Genomic DNA, 24,620 nt, shown 5'->3' on the forward strand with positions numbered 1-24,620 from the left:
CTCTTAGTCAGAGGTTGTTTGGTTTCCCCGATGTATAAATCCTGCCAATCCTCCTGGCACTTAACAGCGTACACTATGTTACTCTGTTTGTGTCGGGGGACCCGATCCTTGGGTGGACCAAGGGAAAGACCATCTCTGAATCAAGGAGGGGGCCTAAGGGTACATCTGTCCCCATCTTACAATGCTGTGATTGCAGCCATTCCCCAACTCTCTGTGAATGGGACTCATGGACATTGATCAGTGGTTGTTGATCATTGGTCATGAGAATTTGCATAATTAAGATTAAGGAACTGCCCTCCCAGCCCATTGTTGCTTCAGTGGGCTGGTTTCAGTCATTATGCAAACATCCTGTTTATAAGATTGAAACCTGCAGTCAGCTGAGACTGAAGACGTCACCTGATGATGACGAAACGTTTCTCCCACAAAACGCTACGTCCAGACGAACAGAATCAACTTTTGGAGATTTACTTACCTGGATGATTGAGCATTAAAATGACATGCCCAAAATGAATGAAGTATTTCTCTGCGATTACAAACTCTGTGTAAACAATCTTGGCATCAAAATAAAGCTAACACTTGTGAGATTTCATCAGAGGTGTAGATATTGCAGCAGATGTTAAAGTTACTGAGGCTGGAAAAATAAAATAATTTTTTCCTCGCCTAATTTATTTATTTATTTATTTTCGCATGTAACCCTTTTAAAATATGCGTTGGTTCACATTTTAATCCAGAAAATCAGTAATCAGCAAATAAACATCGCCTGTGCAAAGATGGATGCTTCTAAATCAGTAAAAAAAAACACTGCACTTTTAATAAATCAATATCGAGCTGATGTGCAGTTTGTCCAATTTTGGCTACACCTTTGAGCTGAATTTTTTAAAGTACTGAACAACATACATGATTTAATTTCACCAACTTGCCTAAAAATGCTTGTTTTTGGAATATTTCTGTAGAATTAACCACACATGGTGAGTTTAAATGGACCCAGCGCTTTAAACTCTGAGGGGCTGGGACTTCTCCTAGTTAAAAAAAAACAAATTGTAGTCTAAACAGAAGCATAATAAGCTGTTCTTATTATGGGGATTGTCTCATTGCGTTGTTGAACAATGCCCTCTTCAACTCCATCGACTAGATCAACATCCCAGAAAGTGTTCCTGTATTTGTTAACACTTTATTTTGGCAGATGTGTGCTGTCCAAGAACCACCGGGTGGCGACTGCCACAGTGCCGTCTTGCTTGCTTGCAGTTCAGAATTATAATCAACATTGATTTGATTTTATTGATTAGCATTCAAATATCTCAGTGAAGACAGAGCAAAGATCTACCACAAAGCAAGAAAGCACGAGACAAGGCTAATCAAAAGGTATTGGCTGAAGCATTTGCTTATTACGCCAACCCTTTTAAAAAAGATCTTTTTGCATGCAGCTCCTGTACACAGGGCTCGAAGCAAATAATAAAACAAAGCAAAAACAAAACAAACAAGAAAAAAAACTTTTCTTTTCCACCTTAGATAAGTAACTACATCAAATGCTTTTTTTTTAACCATAAACCAGTTGAAAAGTTAACAGATAAGGAAAGAAAGCATCATGTAGCCTTGGGTCTTTATAGCTTTCGCCAGCAGAGGGATGACTAGAGTCCCTGTAGATTCTGCCTCTTCCAGTTCTTACTCCTCTCACTTCTTTAACTCCCTCAAGTACAAATCTTTGCTTTTTTCATTATCTTTCGCTTCTTCTCAGTCTTTTCCTCCTTTTCCCTTCTTTATTCCTTCCTCTGTCCCTTTTCTTTTCCCTCTCTCCTTACCTCCTTGTCCCTTGTATTCTTCTTCTTGACTGTCCATCACGTTCCCTCTCCTCTCTCTCATTTCCTCTGTTTCCTGTCCTCTCTCTCTTCTTCCTCTACTCCTTCTCTCCTTATATATTCTTTTTAACCTTTCATATTTACCTTTGTTTTTTCACTTCTTTGACGTTTTCACTCTCTGTTTCATTCTCCATTCATTCTTTTCCTTTCCCTGGACTGTCCCTTTCCTTGTTCTCCGTGTTCTTTTCACGTCCTCCCTCTTTTCCTTTTCCTTCCTCTCCCCAGACTCCCTTCACCATCCCTTCTGTTTCCTCTGTTTTCTCACTTTCCTCCTTTATTTTCCTGTTTCACCATCGATCCTTTCACCTTTGTCTTGCATGTCACAGCTTGGAGACCGTGTGTGTGCGTGCGTGTGTGCGTGTGTGTGTGTGTGTGTGTGTGTGTGTGAGTGTGTGTGTGTGTGCGCGCGTGTGTGCGTGTGTGCGTGTGTGTGTGCGTGTGTGCGTGTGTGTGTGTGTGTGTGTGTGAGAGAGAGAGAGAGAGAGAGAGAGAGAGTGTGTGTGTGTGTGAGTGTGTGTGAGAGAGAGAGATAAAAGGAGCAGGAGACCACAAGCTGACTGAAGCTGAGAAGCCAAGCAGTGAGTTTAGCAGCAGCAGGAATGCTTCTGTGAACAATGTGCAGGCAGACGGGACAGGAAGGAGAAATGAGAACTAAGAACTGATGATGATCTCTCACCTACTAAACTATTTCTGAACCTGAGACTAATCTGGACCAGAGATGAATAAAGAAGAAAAAGACCCAAGAAAGAACAAGACTTTGGAGACTTTTGGATATTTTGGGATTTTTTCCTGCTGATATCAAGAAGAAAATAGGATTAAAAAAGTGAAGAAGGTGTTTGATTGGAAGATCAGTCAGAAGATGTTGATGTCCACTTTATCCCCTCAGATGCAAAGAAAAGCAGAATGAAAGGAAGTCAGTCCACCTGTTAATGGATACGATGCTGTAGAGTAATATTTGTGTCTTAGTTTAAATAAAGTAAGAAGAAAAAGGCACAACTGAAGATATACAGAATTTGGTTTGTTTAAAAAACCTGTAGCTGAGATTTTAAACAGAGGTTCTGATCTTGCATAGAGGAACAGAAAAGTTCAATAACATAAAGTGGTCAGAGGAAAGATATGTGGATAGAAGAGAACAAAGACTAACAGGTTTGGAAAACCAAGAAAAAGAGATTTACACACAAAAAAACAGGAGGAAGGTAAACACTTGAAAAAACTGCAGTGTAACAATGGTTTCTCTCAGAGCTTTCCTCCTCGTCCTCATTTTGCACACTACAGTTGTGGTCCCAGCAGCCAGCGTAACCCTGAGCAGGCTGGAGCGCTGGGTCCGCTCAGCCCTCCAGTCACTGCAGTGGAACCAGCTGGAGCGCTGCCGTCGCCTGTCCTCCCTCTCTGAGGCTGAATGCAGGCAGCACGCCCACCTGCCGCTGTCCTCGGTGGCTGTGTACGTGGCGGAGCCTCACAGTGTCGCAGGTAGCAGTACTCTCTTATTCTGTTATTCACAGTGTTCAGTGTGCTTCCTCTGAGCACACAGGTCTGGTGGATGTACACATATTTATTCCTAAGATGTCTTTAAACATCCATGACCATCAGGAGAATGTGCTTTCAAACAATTTTTCAGAACATACCTAATTTTACTCACAAGTTAACAAAGATTTGACCAGATGCTTACAGAGGTATCTTACTAAGCTATTACATATTATTAAGTATGCATGAAATAGCTGCATTGTAAAATCCGTTTTCCTGTTTCGCATCCCGGTAGGTCACTCTGACAAAGTTTTGGCCATCCTACCAGACTCCTCCGTCGGGATGTTGAGCTCCAAGCTACGGAGACGCTTCAGCGGCAGCCAGGTGCTGAACGGGATGCAGGGTCCCCACAGACACCAGCAGTCTCTCCCTCGCTCCATGGCCCACGATGCTGTGTTAGTGCTAGATCCAAGCCCTGGGGAGAACTTTGGACACCCAGTGGTCCTCTTCTATGTGGATGTGAATGTGACAAAGAAAAGATGCTCCCACCTAGATGGCATTTACCTGGGTGAGTCTCAAGACACCGACAGTTATCCAGTCCATGAACTTTAAGAGCTCACAGAGTGCCAATTTAAAAAAAATGTCACTGCTAGATGATTTGATGACAAAACTCGTGTTGTGGATAAATCACACAGTTTATAGAAAACATAGCCCAGCCTTGGAAGTCAAGATTACGTGGATCTGTTTGCCAGCAGGAGGTAACTCCTCTGGATGCAAAAAGAAATCAAATTCTATAAGTTTTATTTGTTAGGATTAATTTTAACTTTGGTACAGGTCAGCTGGGAGAAGTGGTGGATGTAGGAAATGTTGCTGCAGTCACAGAACAGGGAGGAGTAAAGGAGTTTCCCTGGATCACAAAATAAGATGTTTGGGACAGATTCACTGGGTGAGGCGAGTTACTGTAATGCTGCAGTTGTCAGATGATCGACTAACAATGTGCTTTAATTTATGTACAAAGATGCATTTGATTTAAGGGAAAACTCTTCTGATAGAAATCGCTGTGCACTGTGCAAAGGATTGTGAGGATTAGGACTCAGGTACAGCAAAAGATTTATCCAGTGGAGCGCCTCATTATTAAAAACTCTCCCACCCCACAAACCAGAAACCTGTGTGCAGCTACTGACCTGTACGATGTGTGGACCACGAGCTGTCCCAGTTGCTATGTTACTGCGCCACATGCATGTATGCATGCACAGCTTTTTAGTTTTGACTCATGGAAGTCCAACCACACATCTCTGTAAGTATGGTACTGGTACCAGTCTATGTCTATGGTTTCTTAGTTGCAGATGTTGATTGTTTTACTGTCTGGTGTTGGTTCCCATTCGGTTTTGAATCTTGATTCCAGTTTGTTTTCTATGAGCTCTTGTTCCTCCTCCTACACTACATTGCCAAAAGCATTCACTTGTTCACATGTACATGAGTAAGATAACATTTTTAATCCATAGGATTAATATGTTGTCAGCACACCTTCAACTCTTCAGGGAAAGCTTTGCATAAGGCTTAGAAGTATTTTTGTTTTTATGAGACACTGATGTTGGATAAGAGGACCGGGCTCACAGTTTTCTGGCAACCACCAAACCAATGCATTGGCAGTGATTGAAACACCTGAATTTAGTGATTTGGATGGGTGGGTGAATGCTGTTAGCAATATAGTGTATGTCAAGTCAATAATCAGTAAATGCAGGGTCTGCTTTATTTGATAGTGGTTTGATCTTGTATTGAGTTTTACTTCCTTGTCTTGTTGCTTTGATTAGTTTCAGCTGTGTTTCCTCATGCCTCAGTTTTCCTCAGGTTTTTCACAGGCCTGAAAAGGACAAATCAATCAATGATTGAAAAACTCCCCAAAACCTCTTATTTGTGTTATTCTTCTGCCATAATGACATTTGACTTATAGCTCCATCACTTCTCCGTTCATCTTGAGAAGTGTGCAAAATTCTTTTTTTTGTGCCTCTTCTGCAGGTACAGGTTGCAGGTAAGTTTAATACCTGGCCTTATCATTCACAAGGAGACAGACCAATGTGAGGCGAACTTAAGAATTAGTTTCCATGCATCTGAAAAGCTCCACTTTCAGTGGCAACAACAGCTTTAATGAACAGCAGGTCAAAAGGCAGAGTAGGAGAGTTTTTTAAAAGTGCGTTATTGCTGCACTACTGCTCCAAAGGGACGGCAAATAAAAGCTTTCTGTGATGTATGTGTTCCTGCATCTCTGATAAAAGCAGAGTATGTTCAAGTGCAGGTTTATGACCTCCCACTGTGAGAGGGGTTAAGGCCAAATGCTGAGCTATTCATGCATGCACACGCAGCACTGTGCCCCCTGCTGGGTCCCATAGGTAGATTTACATGAGCATTTTCTTTAGAGAGAAACTTTCTTTTGACCTAATTTAACCAAATCAGGGCAGAAAGGAGAAAAGAGAGAAATGACAAAAAGAAAAGAAAATGGTAAAAGTAGAAGACAAAAAAGGAAGTAGAGAAGATAAACATGAAGCGCCCTGAGGCGACTTTTGTTGTGATTTGGCGCTATATAAATAAAATTGAATTGAATTGAATTGAAACAGATGTGGAAGAAAAGCTATATATAGTTCACTTTTTTACCGGTTCCATAAAGATCTCTAAACCAATAGGGTCCAAGGTAATTCATGTCTCTCCCAGTTAGTGGTTTGGTGTGCATTAAAGATTAAGGGCTGTATTAAACATTTGCAGAACCTTACTCTACTTATAAAGCTAAGAAAAGGAGGCCGGGCTAACAAACTTTATCATTTATTTTTACTTTCACAGTGCTCAAATTTCCCTTTCACTCATCTACCCACTACAGGAAACTGACCCTAAACCTTCTCCTGCTGTCGTCTGCCTTTGTGTCTTCAGGTGATGAATGTTTGACGCTAGCTTTAAAGGGTCGCTGTGAGAACCAGCTGAAGCATCGTCACACCGGGACAGAAAGGGTGATTGGTAATGGTCACATGACAGTTGGCACCATTAGCACCAGCGGTGGTAACCGTCTGCTCGAGCATGCCATTGGAGGGCTCTGTGAGGTCCACTTCCTCCCACTGGTCGTTGGAGTCAGAGACAGTAACCGAACACAAAGACTCAGATGTGTTGGTAGGTACAGCAGGTCTGAAAAAAGCCCAGCTCAGTCCTTGCAACCAGCCTACACTAACCACTTAGAGGGCATACTTTTCCCTTTTTTTTTTTACAGACAACTAATTAACAGCACTGTATTCAGAGTATTTGGAGTATTCGGAGTATATGTAATGATTCTGTGCTGAACTGAAATACATAATAACCACAGAAAGCACAACAACTGACATAAATACACAAATGGGAGTCTACTGTGTTTTGCACACTCCTGCAGCCAATCCGGTCGTTAAGTCTGACGTCACTAGCCGTGTCTGGGCCTAAACTCCGCTGCAGGTCCATAAATCAAACGATCACTGTGGCATTACTGAGAGTTGAAAAACTGTCTAAAGTCTTTCATCTTTAATAAAATGATCAGCGTTCTGCTCTACCAGGTGTAACAATTGAGTTTAACATCCAGGCATCCATGAAAACGGAATTTATGACATTTAACGGAGTTAGAAGTTAGCAGGGAGTTAGCTCGCTAGCTTCTATCTAAATACAATATAGCATGTCCTGACTGCGGGGTTTTGGAAACAAATTAAAACGTACAGCTCTGTTATCACTTCCAACATAAATGAAGACAGAAAACTAAACAGCAGTGACGTTTGTAGGGTTACTGAAGTTGGGCTAGCTGGTATATAATGATGTGCTACGTGACCGCTAGCGACACAGCTATGTTAGCATAATATAAACAAGCTAACTTTTTTTCCACTGGATAAAAGTTAACGTGAGTGTTCTCGGTGGTCAGGAACAAATGTAATCGCATGGCAGGATGCTGTAAAAGGACCAAACTTCAGCCAGGAGAACAACTGAGATAATCCATCCACAATACGAGGTTAGTCATTCATATACTGCTGCATGGGCTGGGCTGTAGCTACATCCTAAGGTTTTAAAAACTGAGCTTGAATAAATGATTAGCGGTAATAAAAGCCGAGGGAGGTCAGCAGTGATCACTGACTGTTTTAGGAGCTTTTTGAGATAAAATAGAAGAAAATACAAAACATTAAACATGTTCACAACACAAAAGCCATATTAAACACAGACTACTTTAGGCCCGGAAGTAGGATTCGTCACGTCATCACTTAACGACCGGATTAGACGATCGCCCACATTTAAACAAAACATTGAAAAAAAATATGGTTAAGTGACTACAGCTACTTCTTCTTCTGGCTGTCCTCTTTATGAGTTACCACACAGAGGATCATCTGCTTCCATCCCACCCTATCCTTAGCATCCTCCAGCTCTGCATATTCTCCTTCGCCATGTCATTGAACCTCGTGAGGTGGTTAGGCAGGAGCACAAAGTGGGTATTCTAAAAAATGGTGGTTTTTACTTACCCCAGAAAAATAGACAAAATGAATCAACAATATACATACTAAACAAGGCCAAAGGAACAGAACTAAACTCAAGACAAAATAACAATTCAACATAACTCCAGACTAATTGCTCAACAAAATAAAACTGAACTAACACACAAGAAACACAAAGGACTTAAATACTGGCTGATCAGACCAGGTTGATGCATAAGGGGAACACAAATACCAACAAATTTAACATCAACAAAAGCCCCCAAAAGCAGCATTTAGTTTAATACTTACTTCAAATTAATGATACTCAGCAAATAAGCAACTTATAAGTAAAAGCAATTATGCAACATTTAAGATAATTGTTCTTCCTCATGATAGAACTACACTTACTATCACCCAGTCAGCACTTCCTGTGTATAACAGTGCTCAACAGAGCATATCTTTTGCCCTTCATGACGCCAGCAGCCCTGAGCAGCGACATAAACCCCTGCCAGCACCGGTAAAACAGAGAAAAAGAATTTAATAAAGATGATTGTATCAAAGCTAACTAAATGTGTGCACTACAAATAGAACTCATTTATTTCAACAAAATCGAATAAACATAAATAAAGTGTCGAAAAAAGAACGGTGTCACAATATTTGTGTATATGAAATTAAGTTTACTCCTAAGGGTAAGGATCCCTCACAATGCAGCTCCTACAGACCGGTGAGCCTCGAAGCAAAACAAAACGGGAGCACCAGAAGGCCAAAAGACAAAAACAAAAAACGAGCCCAAAACCAAAAGAAAGGAAGCACACCAGAACACAGGAAAAAACAGAGCCCAAAACAGAAGAGTTCAGGGGGCCGACAGCACAGGAGTCCAAACAGTTCAGGGGGCCGACCGTGCGGACGGCAACGGCGGCGACGTGGACACAGTTCGGGGGGCCGACCGTGCGGACGGCAACGGCGGCGACGTGGACACAGTTCGGGGGGCCGGCCGTGCGGAAGGCAACGGCGGCCACTCAGGCGATGGCGGTCCGGGGGCCGGCCGTGCGGAAGGCAACGGCGGCCACTCAGGCGATGGTGATCCGGACCAGGCGAGGCTGCAGAGGCTGGACCAGGCGAGGATGAAGACTCGGATGAGGCTGGACCAGGCGAGGATGAAGACTCGGATGAGGCTGGACCAGACGAGGCTGAAGGCTCGGATGAAGCTGGACCAGACGAGGCTGAAGGCTCGGATGAAGCTGGACCAGACGAGGCTGAAGGCTCGGATGAAGCTGGACCAGACGAGGCTGAAGGCTCTGAGGCTGGACCAGACGAGGCTGATGATGATGCTGCAGCCGGCGAGGATGATGATGATGCTGCAGCCGGCGAGGATGATGATGATGCTGCAGCCGGCGAGGATGATGATGAAACTGCAGCAGGTGGCTGGACGGGCTCCTCGGGCCCTCCAGCTGAGACAGGTGGCTGAACGGGCTCCTCGGGCCCCCCAGCGGAGACTGGAGACAACGGCCGGAGCGGTCCCTCGGACCCTCCAGCGGAAACAGGAAACAAAGGCCGGAGCGGTCCCTCGGACCCTCCAGCGGAAACAGGAAACAAAGACCGGAGCGGTCCCTCGGACCCTCCAGCAGAGACACGGGACGAAGGCCGGAGCGGTCCCTCGGACCCTCCAGCGGAGACATGAAACGAAGGCTGGACGGGCCCCTTGGACCCTCCAGCAGAAGCCATCGCAAAGCCAGCAGGCATGGAGTCCTCTGGCAGACATGAAGGCAATGGGTGCTGTGCTGAGCACTGGCCCTGCTCAGACAGCACTGACACGGAGTTGTTCTCTGAGGGCTGCTTAATCTTCAGGGGTCCAGAATCAGCTGGGGACTGAGACCTAGCCTCTGGGGAAGCCCTGGAGTGCAGAACGGTGCCTGAAGCAGCTAAAGCGCGAGAAACTCCCTGACTGGACCTTAAATTTTCTCCCTGCATGGAGTGAATGAGTGGAACCGGTACTGCTGGAGCCAGAGCTACGGGTAGCGGGGGCACTGGAGCTACTGGGGCCTGCGCTACAGGCGGCACTGGAGCTACTGGGGCCTGCGCTACAGGCGGCACTGGAGACTGAACTGAGGGTGGCACTGGAGACTGAACTGAGGGTGGCACTGGAGACTGAGCAGAGGGGGACACTGGAGACTGAGCAGAGGGGGACACTGGAGACTGAGCAGAGGGGGACACTGGAGACTGAACTGAAGGGGACACTGGAGACTGAACTGAAGGGGACACTGGAGACTGAACTGAAGGGGACACTGGAGACTGAACTGAAGGAGGCACAAGAGACTGAGCTGAAGGAGGCACAGGAGACTGAGCTGAGAGGAGCACTGGCTGCGGGGGAGCTAACTGAGCTGAGAATGGCTGCGGGGGAGCTAACCGAGCTGAGAGTGGCTGCGGGGGAGCTAACCGAGCTGAGAGTGGCTGCGGGGGAGCTAACTGAGCTGCCGGTAGCTGCACAGGCGATAAGCAGCTCGCGTTGACATCCGCCACACAAAACGCAGCCCCTGAATGAACAGTCATGCAGTCTGAAAATGAAAAAGAGTCCTCACTCACCACAGCCGGCGATTTAGAAGCCCGAACGTCTGGCTGTGGGGTGGCGCGCTTGCGGCGCGATCTGCGTTTCCTCCCCGCAGACGGCTCCGACGGGCCGGGCAGCGAGGCAGGAGTGGCTGAGAGAAGGTGAGGTGTGTGCCGGAGAAAAGCCTGTATGGTCGGAGGAAGTGAATTCAGTAGCCATGGCAGGCCGGAAAAGAGACGTTGTAGCCGACCTTCCACGGCGCGGCGAAGCTCGTACGGAGGATTCTCCAGCCACAGCCCGAGGAGGATCTCCACATTGTAGCCGATGTCATCCTGGAGCTCCTCGGACGGATTGACTGCCGCTGGGTCCATGGTGGCTGGTTCGTTCTGTCACGGTTTGCGGGGCAAGCCGTGTGGATTTGTAGTAAGGACCCAAAAGGCGGCAGCTCTGGTGCAGGTGAGTGTTTATTTACAGGGGTGTGAGTACAAACAGCGGTGGCGACAAAACATGAAACCGGAAACCTAAACTGGGTAAACTAATAAGACAAACCAGAATGAGGATGCAGGGAGGTCCGGAGAAATACATACGGGGAGACCGAGGGGAAACAACACAGACGAACCAGCGATTACTAAGACAGAAAATACAACTTAAATACACTCAGAACACAGGGAGATTACACACAGGTGGGAGACACAGCTGGGAGTGATTAACATGACGAGACCAGGGAGGCAAACTGAAAACACTCACATAAGACACAGACCTTCACAATAAAACAGGAACACACAGGGGGAACAGGGTAAACACCAATTAGAGAACAGAACCAAAATCGCGAAGAGAAAACACAAAACGCTGGGTCAAAAGGACCCAGGATCATGACACATGCGGTCCTAAATGAATTTGAATTTGGCCCATTGTTTCAAAAATGGATTAAAATACTGTATTCCTCTCTGGTTGCGGCAGTGAGGACAAACAATGTAACTTCTGACTTCTTTCAGCTTAGTAGAGGCTGCTGGCAAGGCTGTAGTTTATCTCCCTATCTTTTCAACTTAGTAATCGAACCTTTAGCTATCGCTCTTAGGGAGGACAATCAGGTTGCTGGAATCTCTAGGAGCGGGACAATGCACAAAGTATCATTGTGTGCAGATGACTTATCGCTGTATATATCTAATCCAACGGCATTAGATATAAAACTGCTCAAGGTATTAGATCACTTCAGACGCATATCTGGATGCAAATTGAATTGGAAAAGTAAGTAAGTAAAGTAAGTAAAATTTTATTTATATAGCACATTTCTAGATAAGGGATCACAAAGTGCTTTACAAGGTATAGACACAGATTAAAAAGACGAAGTACAATCAAAAGTTAACAAAATGCAATTTTAAAAAGATGTGTTTTTAGCTGTTTTTTAAAAGTAATCAGTGAATCAGCAGATCTTAAGTTCTGAGGAAGAGAATTCCACAGTCTGGCGGCCACAGTAGCAAAAGCTCGATCACCCCTAGTTTTCAGTCTCGTATACTTAATAACAAGTAGGCCCTGACCACAAGACCTCAGATACCTACTAGGGGCATAGGGCTGTAAGAGTTCAATGATGTATGATGGTGCTTGTTCTTGAAGAGCCTTAAATGTGAGAACCAGAATCTTAAAGTGGACTCTGAATTCGACAGGGAGCCAGTGTAACTGTATAAGCAGCGGTGTTATATGTGAGTATTTCGATGTTTTCGTCAGAAGCCTTGCTGCAGCCCACTGTTCCCTATTAATAACAGAGAGCAAGATTTCTCTGCCTTCCCCTTTAAGTTAGAAAAAGAAATGTTTAAATATTTGGGAATAAATATAACCCGCACAATGATGGAGTTGCGGATTCATAATTTTGACACTTTGTTAGAACAAACATCACAAGATTTTTAAAAAATGGGCAACATTTCCAATCTCATTAGCAGGCAGAATAAATCTAGTTAAAATGGCAGTCTTACCAAAACGTCTCTATGTTTTCCAAATGATTCCTGTTTTCATAACCAAATCAAGTTTCAAAGATTTAGACAGATTAATAGCAACATTTATTTGGAAAAATTCAAATCCCAGAATGGAAAAATCATATTTGGAAGTACCAAAAGAGCCTGGTGGGCTAGGGTTGCCACTACTGGGCGGCTAATATCACCAAATTATTGCACTGGAAATATGTTTATGAGAACAGCGAGGGTGAGGCTTGGGTAAAAATGGAACTGATGTCTAATCCACTTCCCCTCCTAACCTCATCCGTAGCTCTAAATCAAAAACAGAAAATAACAAATCCAGTTGTAGGAACATCTATTAGATTATGGCTTCAATTCAGAAGGCGCTTCTGTTTGCAACAGGTTAGTAATTTTTTCATTGTTGCTTTTAACCTTTTTATTGCCATCCATTTCAGATAAAGCATTCCAAATTTGGCACAATAATGGTTTGAAGTTTTTTTACAATTTATTTTCAGGAGAAACTTTTAACACCTTTGACGCTCTGATGAGAGATTACAATATACCAACCTCACATATGTTTAGATATCTGCAAATACGAAATTTTGCAAAAACATTGTTTCCTTCATTCTCCTACTTACCTCCTAAAAATCAAGTGGATACTATTTTGGAAATAGATCCTTTTGGCAAAAGGTGAATCTCCGTCATATACAAACTGATACAGAGCTTAAGGCCTGTTACTTGGGAAAAAACTAAAAATAATTGGGAAAAAGACGTTGGGGTGGATTTATCTGATGATGAGTGGAGATCTTGCTTAAATCGTATACATACCTCCTCCCTTTGCATTCGCCGTGGTTTAATTCAGTTTAAAATTCTTCATCGTCTTCATTATACAAGAGAGAGGCTTTCAAAGTTTTCCCAGAAGCCGATCCTGCCTGTCCCAGGTGTGGACATAATCCAGCAAATGAGGGTCACATGATGTGGTCTTGTCCTAACCTGGATAATTATGGATAATATATTTAAAGTATTATCTCACATCAGTGCGCAAAATTTAGTGCTTGATTTCCACATTGGCATTTTTGGAGTTATGCCACCTCAATACGAAATTAGCAAATCTCAGGAAAATGCCATAGCATTTGCTGCATTGCTTGCCTGTAGACTCATTCTATTCCACTGGAAGTCTGCAGAGTTGTGCAGCTGCAGGTGCGGCTTCGACACACACTTCAAGGATGCTAGGATAGCGAGAGAGATAGTTGGAAGCTGTGCCGGGGTTTTCCAGGGATGTGCTGATCTTTGAACTGGAATGGCTGCATGGCTTGAACCAGTGAATAATTTCCCCATTTGAGTTCTTCAGCCTGTTCAGCCACTGCAATGCTTTATGGTCAGTCTGCAAGATGAACTCCCTCCCCAGCAAGTAGTACTTTAAGGAGTCTAGTGCCACACTTGATAGTGGCATAGTGCTCTTCTGAAGGTACGGCTCTAGCTCTGGCCGGGACACACTTTGCTGGATTGATTGTGAGGACAGCAAGCTGCAAGCGGTCCAGGACCAAATTCAGATGTTCCACGTGTGACTCCAAGGCACCACTGTACATGACAATTTACATTGCAAGCCAGACATTGTGGTTGTGTTGGTCACTCTGGCACGAACACCACACCCAAGCTGATCCCACAAGTGTTCAGTGGGGTTTAGGTCGGCACTGCAGTTAAGGCATTCCATCCTCTTTTCTCCAAAGTTCGGGAGGCAGTGCCTGATAAACCCCGCTCTGAGGGGGTGCGTTGTCATCTTGGAGGGCAGAGTTTGGTCCCAGACTCTGGAGACACAGGATTGCCACTGGCTGCAGAATCTCAATGTCTCTCAGCATCGAGCTTTCCTCCAGTGATGACAAGCCTTGTTTTCCCATGGAGGGAGATGCTGCCTTATACTAATACATCACACAAGCTCTACCAAAAACTGTTCCCCTATCAGTTCAGCAAACAGCATTATGTTCTCCACATCTTCTCCACACTTTGACCCTGCGATGTCTTCGGCAGAATCTTGACTCGTTGCTGAACGTAACATTTCTCCACATGTTCTGGTTCTACTGCACATGATGTCAAACTGTAATCATGGCAGCCCTGTGAGAGTGGAGTTCTTTACGGTCCAGAGAGCTGTCTGCCATATCATCCTGAAAACCTGGACTGCAAATCTGTACAAGGATCCCTATGGCCTTTGGTTCCCAAGTGCTAGTGGGGTGAGGAAATGGTCTTGTTGTGGTGTATTCTTTTTGGGACACCCTCTTCATGGCCCATCTTTGACATCCCCAATTATTAACTTAGAACTGGCCAATTTGGAGACGGTACTATGACTCGCGCCAAATAATGGTGCAGCTTGGTTTTACAAAAAACCAGCTTGAATTTGCCCTATCGTGTGGGCCCTGTCCAGATCATTAACAATTTTGTGCTAAGTTTATATGAAAATCCAAATAACTGGGATTTATAGTAAATCTAAAAAAAAAACATATGCTAATAATCACTGTATCTTTGAAGATGTTTGTGCAAAGTTTCATTCACATGCCAAATGTGCAATTAAGTATTTTTGTATTGTTGGTGAGTGTAGAAGGATACCAACACTAATTTGACATGTCTAGCGATATATCAGTCCAAAGTCTTTCATTAAAGTAGTCTTTTAAGACAAACATCTGTGTTTGATGCTTGCTCAGTCATCCAGGTAAGGAAATCCCAGAAGGTTTATTCTGTTCACCTGAACGTAGTGTTTTCAGTGCAAGTGAGGTTCTCCCACTGAAAACGCGACGTCCTTCTGGGACAAGGACCTTTTCTGTGTCTTTTCTGTGATACTTTCCTTTTCCCTGGACAGATCACACAGACTTTGCAGCATGTCCTCTGCTGCTGCCCGTGAACTCGCCTAGTTTGCCCGTCTCAAGCTGTGAGCTGAATAAAAACACGAGACGCTGCCATCAGCAGCCTCTGGGCACTCACCTCTCCTGTCGCCTCTACCAGACCTGTGACCATGCTGTCCTCATTTCAGGTACGCTGTTTTTATGTCTATGTAACGGTCTCATGAAATAAACCTTGACAGCAAATTTTAGTAGTATGCAAGTAAATTAGTATTAGTATATTGCTACAGTTACATGCCAATTACATCGACAAGGTCCCGGGTTCAAATCCCGTCTATGGCCTTTCTATGAGGAGTTTGCATATTCTCTCCGGGTACTTAAGGTTCCTCCCACACTCCAAAGACATGCATGGGCATTTCCAAACTGACCACAGGTGTGAATTATGTCTCTGTGTTAGCCCTGCTTATTGGCCAGCTGTCCAGGGTGTAACTGTTTGACAGGTAGGATAGGTTTCCCCTATCCTGTGACCTTGGACACATGGTTAGTAAATGGACTGCTTGTTATACAGCCCTATACAGCATGTCACATTCACCCATTCACACACATTCATACAAGCACTTGTTTCTACCTAACATTTACAGACAACAATAGCATCGTGAGGAGCTCTCTGTTATCGCTTAGTGTTTGCCGGTCTTGTTTATTTCCTTACCTTATACAAATTCCTCTTGGTCTTACTTCATGTGGTTAGTTCTGTAGTCCTGTTCCAAAAATCTGTATAATCAAAAAAATGAAGTTGGGTGATTGTTACATGTACAAGATTCAAACTTGTAGCTTGAACGAAATAATTTCATGTTTCTATGGTGAACATAATTACATCATGTAGCATCTGCATGAAATTCGGCAACGTAATTCGTTCTTGTTGAGATGATGTGATACAGTCTAGTAAGAGTGGTTAGTTGCCTGGACTCACGAAATTCACAAGATCACATGAGATGTCAAACTGCAGGAAAACCACTGGAGTTTTAAGAGGCAGACAAGTACACACACACCACGTGTGTGCTCTCGCTATTTATTGTGGTTTAACCTGTCAAGGACAAAAACGTACAGAAAATTCTGCAGCAAGCCTGGTAATCATAGCTTTCCTAGTTTTGTTAGGCCTGGAGCGACAGCTTGGTGGTGTGATGGTTAGTGCTGTTGCCTCACAGCAAGAAGGGCCTGGGTTCAAATCCACAATCTGGCTGGTTTGCAGTGTGTAATTAGAGTTATTGGTGATTCTTAATTACCCATGAATGTAAGTGCAAATGGTTGCTTGTCTCTATGAAATAATCAACGCCCATATTGGTTCATTAAGCAAGAGAAGCAGTAATAGAGATCGACAGACCACCTGACTTTCACGCATTGCATTGTGGGTACAAGTGGCAACAAAATCAAAACACTGCATCAAGCATTTCCAGCATCGGTAATCATTTCCATCTCGCTGCAGGGCAACCTGCTAGTGACAAATAAAAGCTGTTTCATTCATTAATTCTGCGGTTTTAATCCCTACTTGCATTTTATTTGCCCCAAAGACAGTGATGTACAAAACGACGGAGAACACGGCAGCTCCGTACGAGGACAGACGTGACGAAAAGAGTATGAGGAAAAAATCAAGGAGTGAAAGGGTCAGACCCACACGAGCATAGAGTGGAGTAAGGACGTCAGCCTGCTGCCCAACTTTCATCACGCACATATTTATTATCATATGGTCCTAAGTGTGAGTGTATGCACTCACAACATGTTTAGTAACTTCAGATCCCTGCAACAAGCCCAGGTCCAGTTTACTTTGGTGATTTGGACTATTCCATCTCACAGCTGTTGTTACAGGCCAACGCATCTATTTGTCGTTTCAGGTTGTAGTGTTACACAACATTTTCAGATCTCAGAAAAAAATGAGTGTTTCGTAATTCATTCAATTATTGTCTTTATTTATAACTGGCATTATTGTTTCATTCTATTATAGAATCTTACAGGAAAGAGGCAAAATTGTAAAAATCCATCGTGCTTTATTCACTGCTTCGGTGAAAAACAAATCAACAATGCAACAACAACAACAAAAACCATTGCAAAACAACATACTGAAACAGTTATTCATCACTTGATTGCTTCAATACAACACTTGGGCACATATATGCGGACGTTTCGTGGCTGTTTTGATCTCGCTCTCTCTCTTAACTGATCAGATCTGGTAGCAGCTTTAAACTCGGTGTGACCCAGGCTGATAGAGGGGCCCAGTCTGGATCACATTCCTACATTTTGTAGGCTGGTTTTCCTACAAAACACAACAAACATTAGCCCGCAAAGCCACAGTGAACAAAGCAGCATAGCAACGAATTCAATTCAAATCAATATAAGACTTACTTGTAACCTACATCAACAATTGTGTTATGATAAATTACGTAATAACTACAACAGAAGACTGACCTTTGTGGGAATGGTTGGAGCAGACTAACCTGGAGTGTTCTGGGATGTTATATTTGGTCTTTGAATGGCTGCAATCCAGGCCATCCGTCGCCTCGTTGTTACTTCGGAAACATGGCTTGAACAATTTTTCTTCCACAACGTAATCCCGTCGGCTTCCCGTGGCTGTCATGCGACCGGCTATTGCAGTTAATAATACAACTGTCATGAACCGAAGTTCCGCGCACAAGCTGGACCCAGAAGCAGAGCACACACACACCGGGGTATGAGAAAAAAAATAAACTTTATTATAACTGAAGGTGTCCCGGGAGGGTAGAAGGGGAAAACGCGTGGAACCAGAGAAACCGAAGGACCGGGAGGTGAGTCGCGCAGGAACGCCGAGAGCGGGACTGTGGGAGGCTGCAACAGAAAAAGGAAAAGGATTATTGGGGTGCGGGGAAATGGCAGCATACGAGGGGAGGTAGAGTATGCGTCTTACGATGATAGCGGGGCTGAGGGAGCCGGAGGGAGGGGTGAGGGTCCGCGGGGGAGCTCCAGAAAAGTCGAGGCGGCGAGTGCTGATCGTGATCCAAATTCCAGACGGGTAGGTGGACAGGCAGGTGGCTCAAAACACGCCGAGTTGTGATCTGAGTACACAGGGCAGAGTTAGTGCTAGTTTTCATAAGGGCTTTCCCGCAGGTGTACGTTACCGCTGAGAGACGACTACGGACTGGCGTGGAGCAGCAGGCTGGGCAGGATTAAATAGTCCACCTGGTGATCGCCTGGGATGGGATGCAGGTGTGGAGTTAGCAGCCACGCCCGTGGGCGTGGGCATCCCATCAGCACCTCGGACACCGGGCCGCGGACCATGACAGTACCCCCCCCTCACGGGTTGCCCCCAGGCGACCGGCCGGGCCCCCCCCTGCGGAGAGAAGCATGGAAAGCATGAGATGAGACGAGGGTCCAGAATTAAGGAGCGTGGGACCCAGAGGCGGTCCTCGGGGCCATACCCCTCGAGGGGCCATACGAGATACCGCCAACCGCTCCCGCGCCGGCACGCATCCAGGATCCGCTGGACCGCATAGGCCGGATGGCCGCCGACGAGCCGGGCGGGAGGAGGGGGCTCGGAAGGAGGGCACAGGGGGCTGAGGCGGACCGGCTTAAGCTGAGACACATGGAACGTGGGGTGCACCCGCCGGGAGGCTGGAAGCCGGAAGCCGGAGCCTGACTGCCACCGGGTTGATGACTCGGTCCACCTCGTACGGCCCAATGAAGCGGGGAGCCAGTTTGCGAGACGTGCCCCGAAGTGGGATATTCCCAGCTGCCAACCAAACCTTCTGTCCCGGTTGGTAGTCAGGGGCTGGGGCGCGGCGGCGATCGGCGTAGTGCGCATGCCGTTCCTTCGCGCGAACGCTGCGCCACACACGTTGGCAGCGCCGGAGGTGATGTGGAGCCGACGGGATGGAGAGAGTCAAGTCCTCTTCTGGGAAGAGTGGAGGCTGATATCCGAGGGACGCTTCGAAAAGAGACAGACCGGTGGAGGACGAGGTTAGAGTGTTGTGGGCGTACTCCACCCAGGGCAGGTAGGTGACCCAAGAGGAGGGGTTTTGACTAGCCACGCACCTCAGCATAGTCTCCAGCTCCTGATTGAGACGTTCAGTCTGTCCGTTGGATTGCGGGTGGAAGGCGGAGCTCAGATTGACCTTGGCGCCGAGAATGGAGCAGAAGGTCTTCCACACTTGTGAGGAGAACTGGGGACCTCGATCGGAGACAATTTCCAGGGGGATTCCGTGGAGCCTAAAAACATTAGTGATCAACGTTTGGGCTGTCTCAGCGGCCGAAGGCAGCTTGGCTAGCGGGATGAAGTGAGCGGCCTTAGAAAACCTATCTACAACGGTGAGGACGACACACTTTCCGGAAGAGGTAGGGAGACCGGTAACAAAGTCAAGGGAGATGTGAGACCACGGCCGGTGGGGTGTAGTGAGCGGGTGGAGCTGACCTACGGGGTGCTTGGTGGATGACTTATTACGGGCGCAGACGGCACAGGTAGACACATAGTCCTTCACGTCCCTTATTAGCGACTTCCACCAGAAATGTCTTCTGAGGAGGTGCGTCGTTCTGCTCACGCCCGGTGGCACGTGAATCGTGCAGTGTGGATCCAGTGGATGACAGCCCCACGGGCGGCGGCGGGAACGAAGCGCCGTCCGGGTTGTCCGGTCCCTGGATCAGGGTCCCCCGGGGAGAGCTCAGTGAATGGTCTCCTCAATTTCCCAGGTGAGAGCACCCACCACGCAGGCGGCGGGTAGGATGGTGGCGGGGGGGGGGCGTTTCACTGTCGGAGGAATATTGACGGGAGAGCGCATCGGGCTTAATGTTCCGCGACCCTGGACGATAGGAGAGAGTGAAGTTGAAGCGAGCGAAGAACAGAGACCAGCGGGCTTGGCGTGGATTCAACCTCTTGGCGGTTCTAAGGTACAGTAGATTCTTATGGTCTGTCCATATAAGGAAGGGCTGTTCGGCCCCCTCCAGCCAGTGGCGCCATTCCTCTAAGGCGAGTTTAACAGCTAGGAGTTCCCTGTCGCCGATGTCGTAATTCTTCTCTGCGGGGGTGAGCCAGCGCGAGAAGAAGGCGCACGGCCGGAGTTTACTTTGAGGCCCGGATCGCTGGGAGAGAACCGCTCCAACTCCAGCATCAGACGCGTCAACCTCAACGATAAACTGCTTAGAAGAGTCTGGATGGGTTAGAATGGGTGTGGATGTGAATAATCGCTTCAACTTGGCGAAGGCTGCGTGGGCCTCCGGGGACCAGGTGAAAGGCACCTTAGATGAGGTGAGCTGGGTGAGAGGCGCGGCCACTTGGCTGTAGTTCCGAATGAAGCGACGATAAAAGTTCGCAAAACCCAGGAAGCTTTGGAGCTTCTTCTGTGACTCCGGGACCAGCCATTCCAACACTGCCTTCACCTTCACCGGGTCGGTCTTCACCTGCCCACCTGCTAGGATGTAGCCCAAGAAGGAAATAGATGAAACGTGGAACTCACATTTCTCTGCCTTGACGTACAACCTGTTTTCGAGCAGCCGTTGTAGCACACTCCTCACATGGATGTGATGTTCTTCGGGCGTTCTGGAAAAAAACAGAATATCATCCAGGTACACAAAAACAAACACGTTCAGGAAATCCCGTAACACGTTGTTGACTAGGGCCTGAAAAACTGCCGAGGCGTTAGTTAACCCAAACGGCATCACCAGATATTCAAAGTGCCCTAGTGGGGTATTGAAGGTGATCTTCCACTCGTCACCCTCACGTATCCGAACCAGGTGATAGGCGTTCCGCAGGTCCAGCTTGGTGAAGACTGTGGCTTCCTGGAGTGAGTCAAAAACAGAATTAATTAGTAGGAGGGGATATTTATTCTTGACGGTGATGTCGTTTAGACCCCGGTAATCGATGCACGGTCGGAGCGTCCCGTCCTTCTTTCCCACAAAGAAAAAACCCGCAGCGACAGGGGAGGATGACGGCCTGATTCTTCCTGCTGTTAGCGACTCCTGGATGTAATTCTCCATAGTTTCTCTTTCGGGGCGAGACAGGTTGTACAGTCTGCTAGAGGGTAGCGAAGCTCCCGGGAGTAGATCAATGGCGCAGTCATATGGTCGGTGAGGTGGTAGTGAGAGTGCCTCGTCTTTACTGAACACCTGCCGTAGATCGTGATATTCAGGGGGAACGGAAGAGAGGTCTAGTGCTGGTGGCGGGACTGGGCTCCGTTCCGTTGAGGCGGGGGGAACGGCTGACCCCAAGCAGTTTGCCAGACAAAACAAACTCCAGCTCGCGATTCTCTTTCCGGCCCAATCAATGTGAGGATTATGCCTCTGTAACCAGGGGTAACCTAAGATAAGCGGGGTGTCAGGAGAGGGGAAAGTGAAAAAGGAAAGCTGCTCCTGGTGGTTTCCTGATGCGACTAACTGTCCTGGCGCGGTTTGGTGAGTGATATAAGCAAACACCTGATTTCATCAATGTGGACGCAGGGATGGGCGGTTCGAGTGGAGTAAGAGATACTGCTAACCTCTTAGCCAGTTTCTCATCCATGAGGTTCTGTTCCGCCCCGGAGTCCACCAGTGCGAGGCATGTAAAAGTCTGGTTATTAGTCACGATGGTAACGGACAGTAACAATTGGGGTCTAGTAGTGCTTAAAGTGCTGCCCACCCGTATTCCCGGACTTATCGGTGGGCCGGGACGTTTGGGCGGACCGGGCAAACAGCGATGCGGTGACCGGGCCTCCCACAGTACAGGCAATCCCCAGCCCGGAATCGGCGTTCCCTCTCCTCCGGAGAAAGCCAAGAGCGTCCGATTTGCATGGGTTTGGGCGGAGGAGGCGATGGAGAACGCGTACACGCAGCCGTGGGTGGGGACGAAGAAACACGGATCCCGGGGCGCAATACAGAGCCCATAGGCTTAAGCCGCCGCTCGGCATCCCTCTCCCGCAGGCGTCTATTGATCCTGCGGGCGAGGGAAGCCAATTCTTCGAAGGATTTAGTTTCCTCGTGAAACGCTAGTTGGTCTTTCATCTGGTCGGTTAGCGACCGTAAAAAGACCCCACGGAGGGCCGAATTGGGCCAACCCACGGCGACCGCTCTGGTACGAAACTCGACTAGGTACTCCGCAATACTGCGCTGCCCCTGACGGAGCCCCAGCAATTTCTGCGCGGCGTCATCCTCCGAGACTGGAGGGGAGAGCGTAGCCTGGAACTCCTCCAGGAAATCATCGTAATCGCAACCACTAATGGGGTGAGAGGTTAAATAAGCCTCAGCCCATGCTAAAGCTCATCCCCGTAACAACCTCACAAAGTAGGAGATCTTAGCAGCATCCGTGGGGAAGGCGTGCGGCGTGCGGCTGAAGAACAAGGAGCATTGGAAAAGGAACCCCCCACACAGGTCTAACTCCCCGTGGAAGGGCTCCAGCGGCGGAGGTGAAACGCTGCGGTGCACGGGGTCGGGCGGCTTGGTTCGCAGCTGATCCTGAGTGTCACTGAGCTCTTGGTAACGGTCTTGGAGTGATTGGAGCTGCTGATCGTGGCGACCGAGAATAGCGCCCTGTTTATTAATGGTGGAGCGGAGTGAATCTGCTGGGTCCATACTGGCCAGTCCGTACTGTCATGAACCGAAGTTCCGCGCACAAGCTGGACCCAGAAGCAGAGCACACACACACCGTATGAGAAAAAAAATAACTTTATTATAACTGAAGGTGTCCCGGGAGGGTAGAAGGGGAAAACGCGTGGAACCAGAGAAACCGAAGGACCGGGAGGTGAGTCGCGCAGGAACGCCGAGAGCGGGACTGTGGGAGGCTGCAACAGAAAAAGGAAAAGGATTATTGGAGTGCGGGGAAATGGCAGCATGTGAGGGGAGGTAGAGTATGCGTCTTATGATGATAGCGGGGCCGAGGGAGCCGGAGGGAGGGGTGAGGGTCCGCGGGAGAGCTCCAGAAAAGTCGAGGCGGCGAGTGCTGATCGTGATCCAAATTCCAGACGGGCAGGTGGACAGGCAGGTGGCTCAAAACACGCCGAGTTGTGATCTGAGTACACAGGGCAGAGTTAGTGCTAGTTCAGACGAATAAGTTTTCATAAGGGCTTTCCCGCAGGTGTACGTTACCACTGAGAGACGACTACGGACTGGCGTGGAGCAGCAGGCTGGGCAGGATTAAATAGTCCACCTGGTGATCGCCTGGGATGGGATGCAGGTGTGGAGTTAGCAGCCACGCCCGTGGGCATGGGCATCCCATCAGCACCTCGGACGCCGGGCCGCGGACCATGACAACAACAGCTTCTTGCCTTTCTTTGTGTTTCTTTTTATCACTGTGTGACTGTTTTCATGTGAAAGCCTGCGTGCACTAGTACCACTGGCCACTCGTACCCACAATCCTGTGTGGTTTTACCCCAGAATGATGTCACATTTTCAGTCCATATTGCCTTGATTAACAAAGTAGTTGTTTAAACAACAAGATTTCATTGTGTTTTCCTGAAGTTTTTAACTTGTGTAGAATGAATTAAAACAAATTTCACTTTACATACTTCAATAACTCACTTCAAGTCAATGTAAGTATACTACGTTGATCCAACATAATCTGATTGCATTAAACCACCAAATGCCAAATGTGTTGGTTTGACATGGTCAAAAAGAGTTATTGTACTTGGTTAAATCACGTGGAAAAAGGTGCCAAGATTAAATTGTGTTCATCCAACAGCAGATTTTTTTGAGTGTAGGTTCATCCTGGGTTATGAAATGGGATTAATGTTCAAGCTCCTTCTGCTTATGATGGTAGTTTTACTTTCCTTCTGTTTCTTATGTGTGCTTGAAGTTCCATGTTGGTTTTAGTTGATGATAAGTTTGTTATTCATCTTTGGTATTCCCATTCAGTTCCTCCCATCTGGTGTAATTCCCACCTAGTGGGAGGAGTCTCTTCTTGGTAAACGTGAGTTCTTCCTTCTCACTGCTGCCAAGTGTTCGTAGATGACACTGTGATCACTGGGATTCTCTCTGTAATGCTGTAGGCTCTTTACTTCACAATATGAAACTCTTTCCAGTAAAATGCAAACTGTTCCTTATTGCTAACTAGGGATGGGTATCGTTTAGGTTTTATCTGATACCGGTGCCAAATCGGTACTTTTGAAATGGTGCCGGTGCTCAAACGGTGCTCAAACCGGTGCTTAAAGAATGGAGAACACAAAATTGGTCCAAAAACCTCTCATGTTCAGCTGTTTGTTGTTTTTTTGTTGTTTTTTTTTGACACTGTAATTTTTATTGATAGTTTTGTCACAGTTTAAACATAGACATGTATTGCATTACAGGAGAAATAACCATGCAAGCACACAGTCAAAACAAACAGAACTAAAGTGAACAAAAGGTGTGGGTGCCAATTCTAATCAACTACCGTATGCATGCCTGCCTTTACTCCGCAGCATACATACTCCAGCTTATATATGTACTTTTATACGGGCATGCATCAATAGATATACAGAGTTTTATAGACCTTAAATGTTTTGTTCGTTCATTAATTTTCCTTGGTGCCATATAATGTCCACTTCTCC

General features: G+C 46.6%; 1 protein-coding gene across 1 annotated transcript in view; it reads left to right on the plus strand.

Annotated features, from left to right (window-relative positions):
- Positions 1–2,403: 2,403 nt before the first annotated feature.
- The window catches only part of LOC113008395 (uncharacterized), a 29,142-nt gene continuing 6,925 nt past the window's right edge, over positions 2,404–24,620 (plus strand). The window contains exons 1-4 of the mRNA XM_026145769.1: positions 2,404–3,326; positions 3,616–3,888; positions 6,243–6,476; positions 15,132–15,302. Of these exons, the coding sequence (XP_026001554.1) occupies positions 3,083–3,326; positions 3,616–3,888; positions 6,243–6,476; positions 15,132–15,302 (922 nt within the window). The 5' untranslated portion in view covers positions 2,404–3,082. The remainder of the gene's footprint in view (positions 3,327–3,615; positions 3,889–6,242; positions 6,477–15,131; positions 15,303–24,620) is intronic.

This window comes from Astatotilapia calliptera, chromosome 16 (assembly GCF_900246225.1).
Source record: "Astatotilapia calliptera chromosome 16, fAstCal1.2, whole genome shotgun sequence".
Taxonomy (NCBI): domain Eukaryota; kingdom Metazoa; phylum Chordata; class Actinopteri; order Cichliformes; family Cichlidae; genus Astatotilapia; species Astatotilapia calliptera.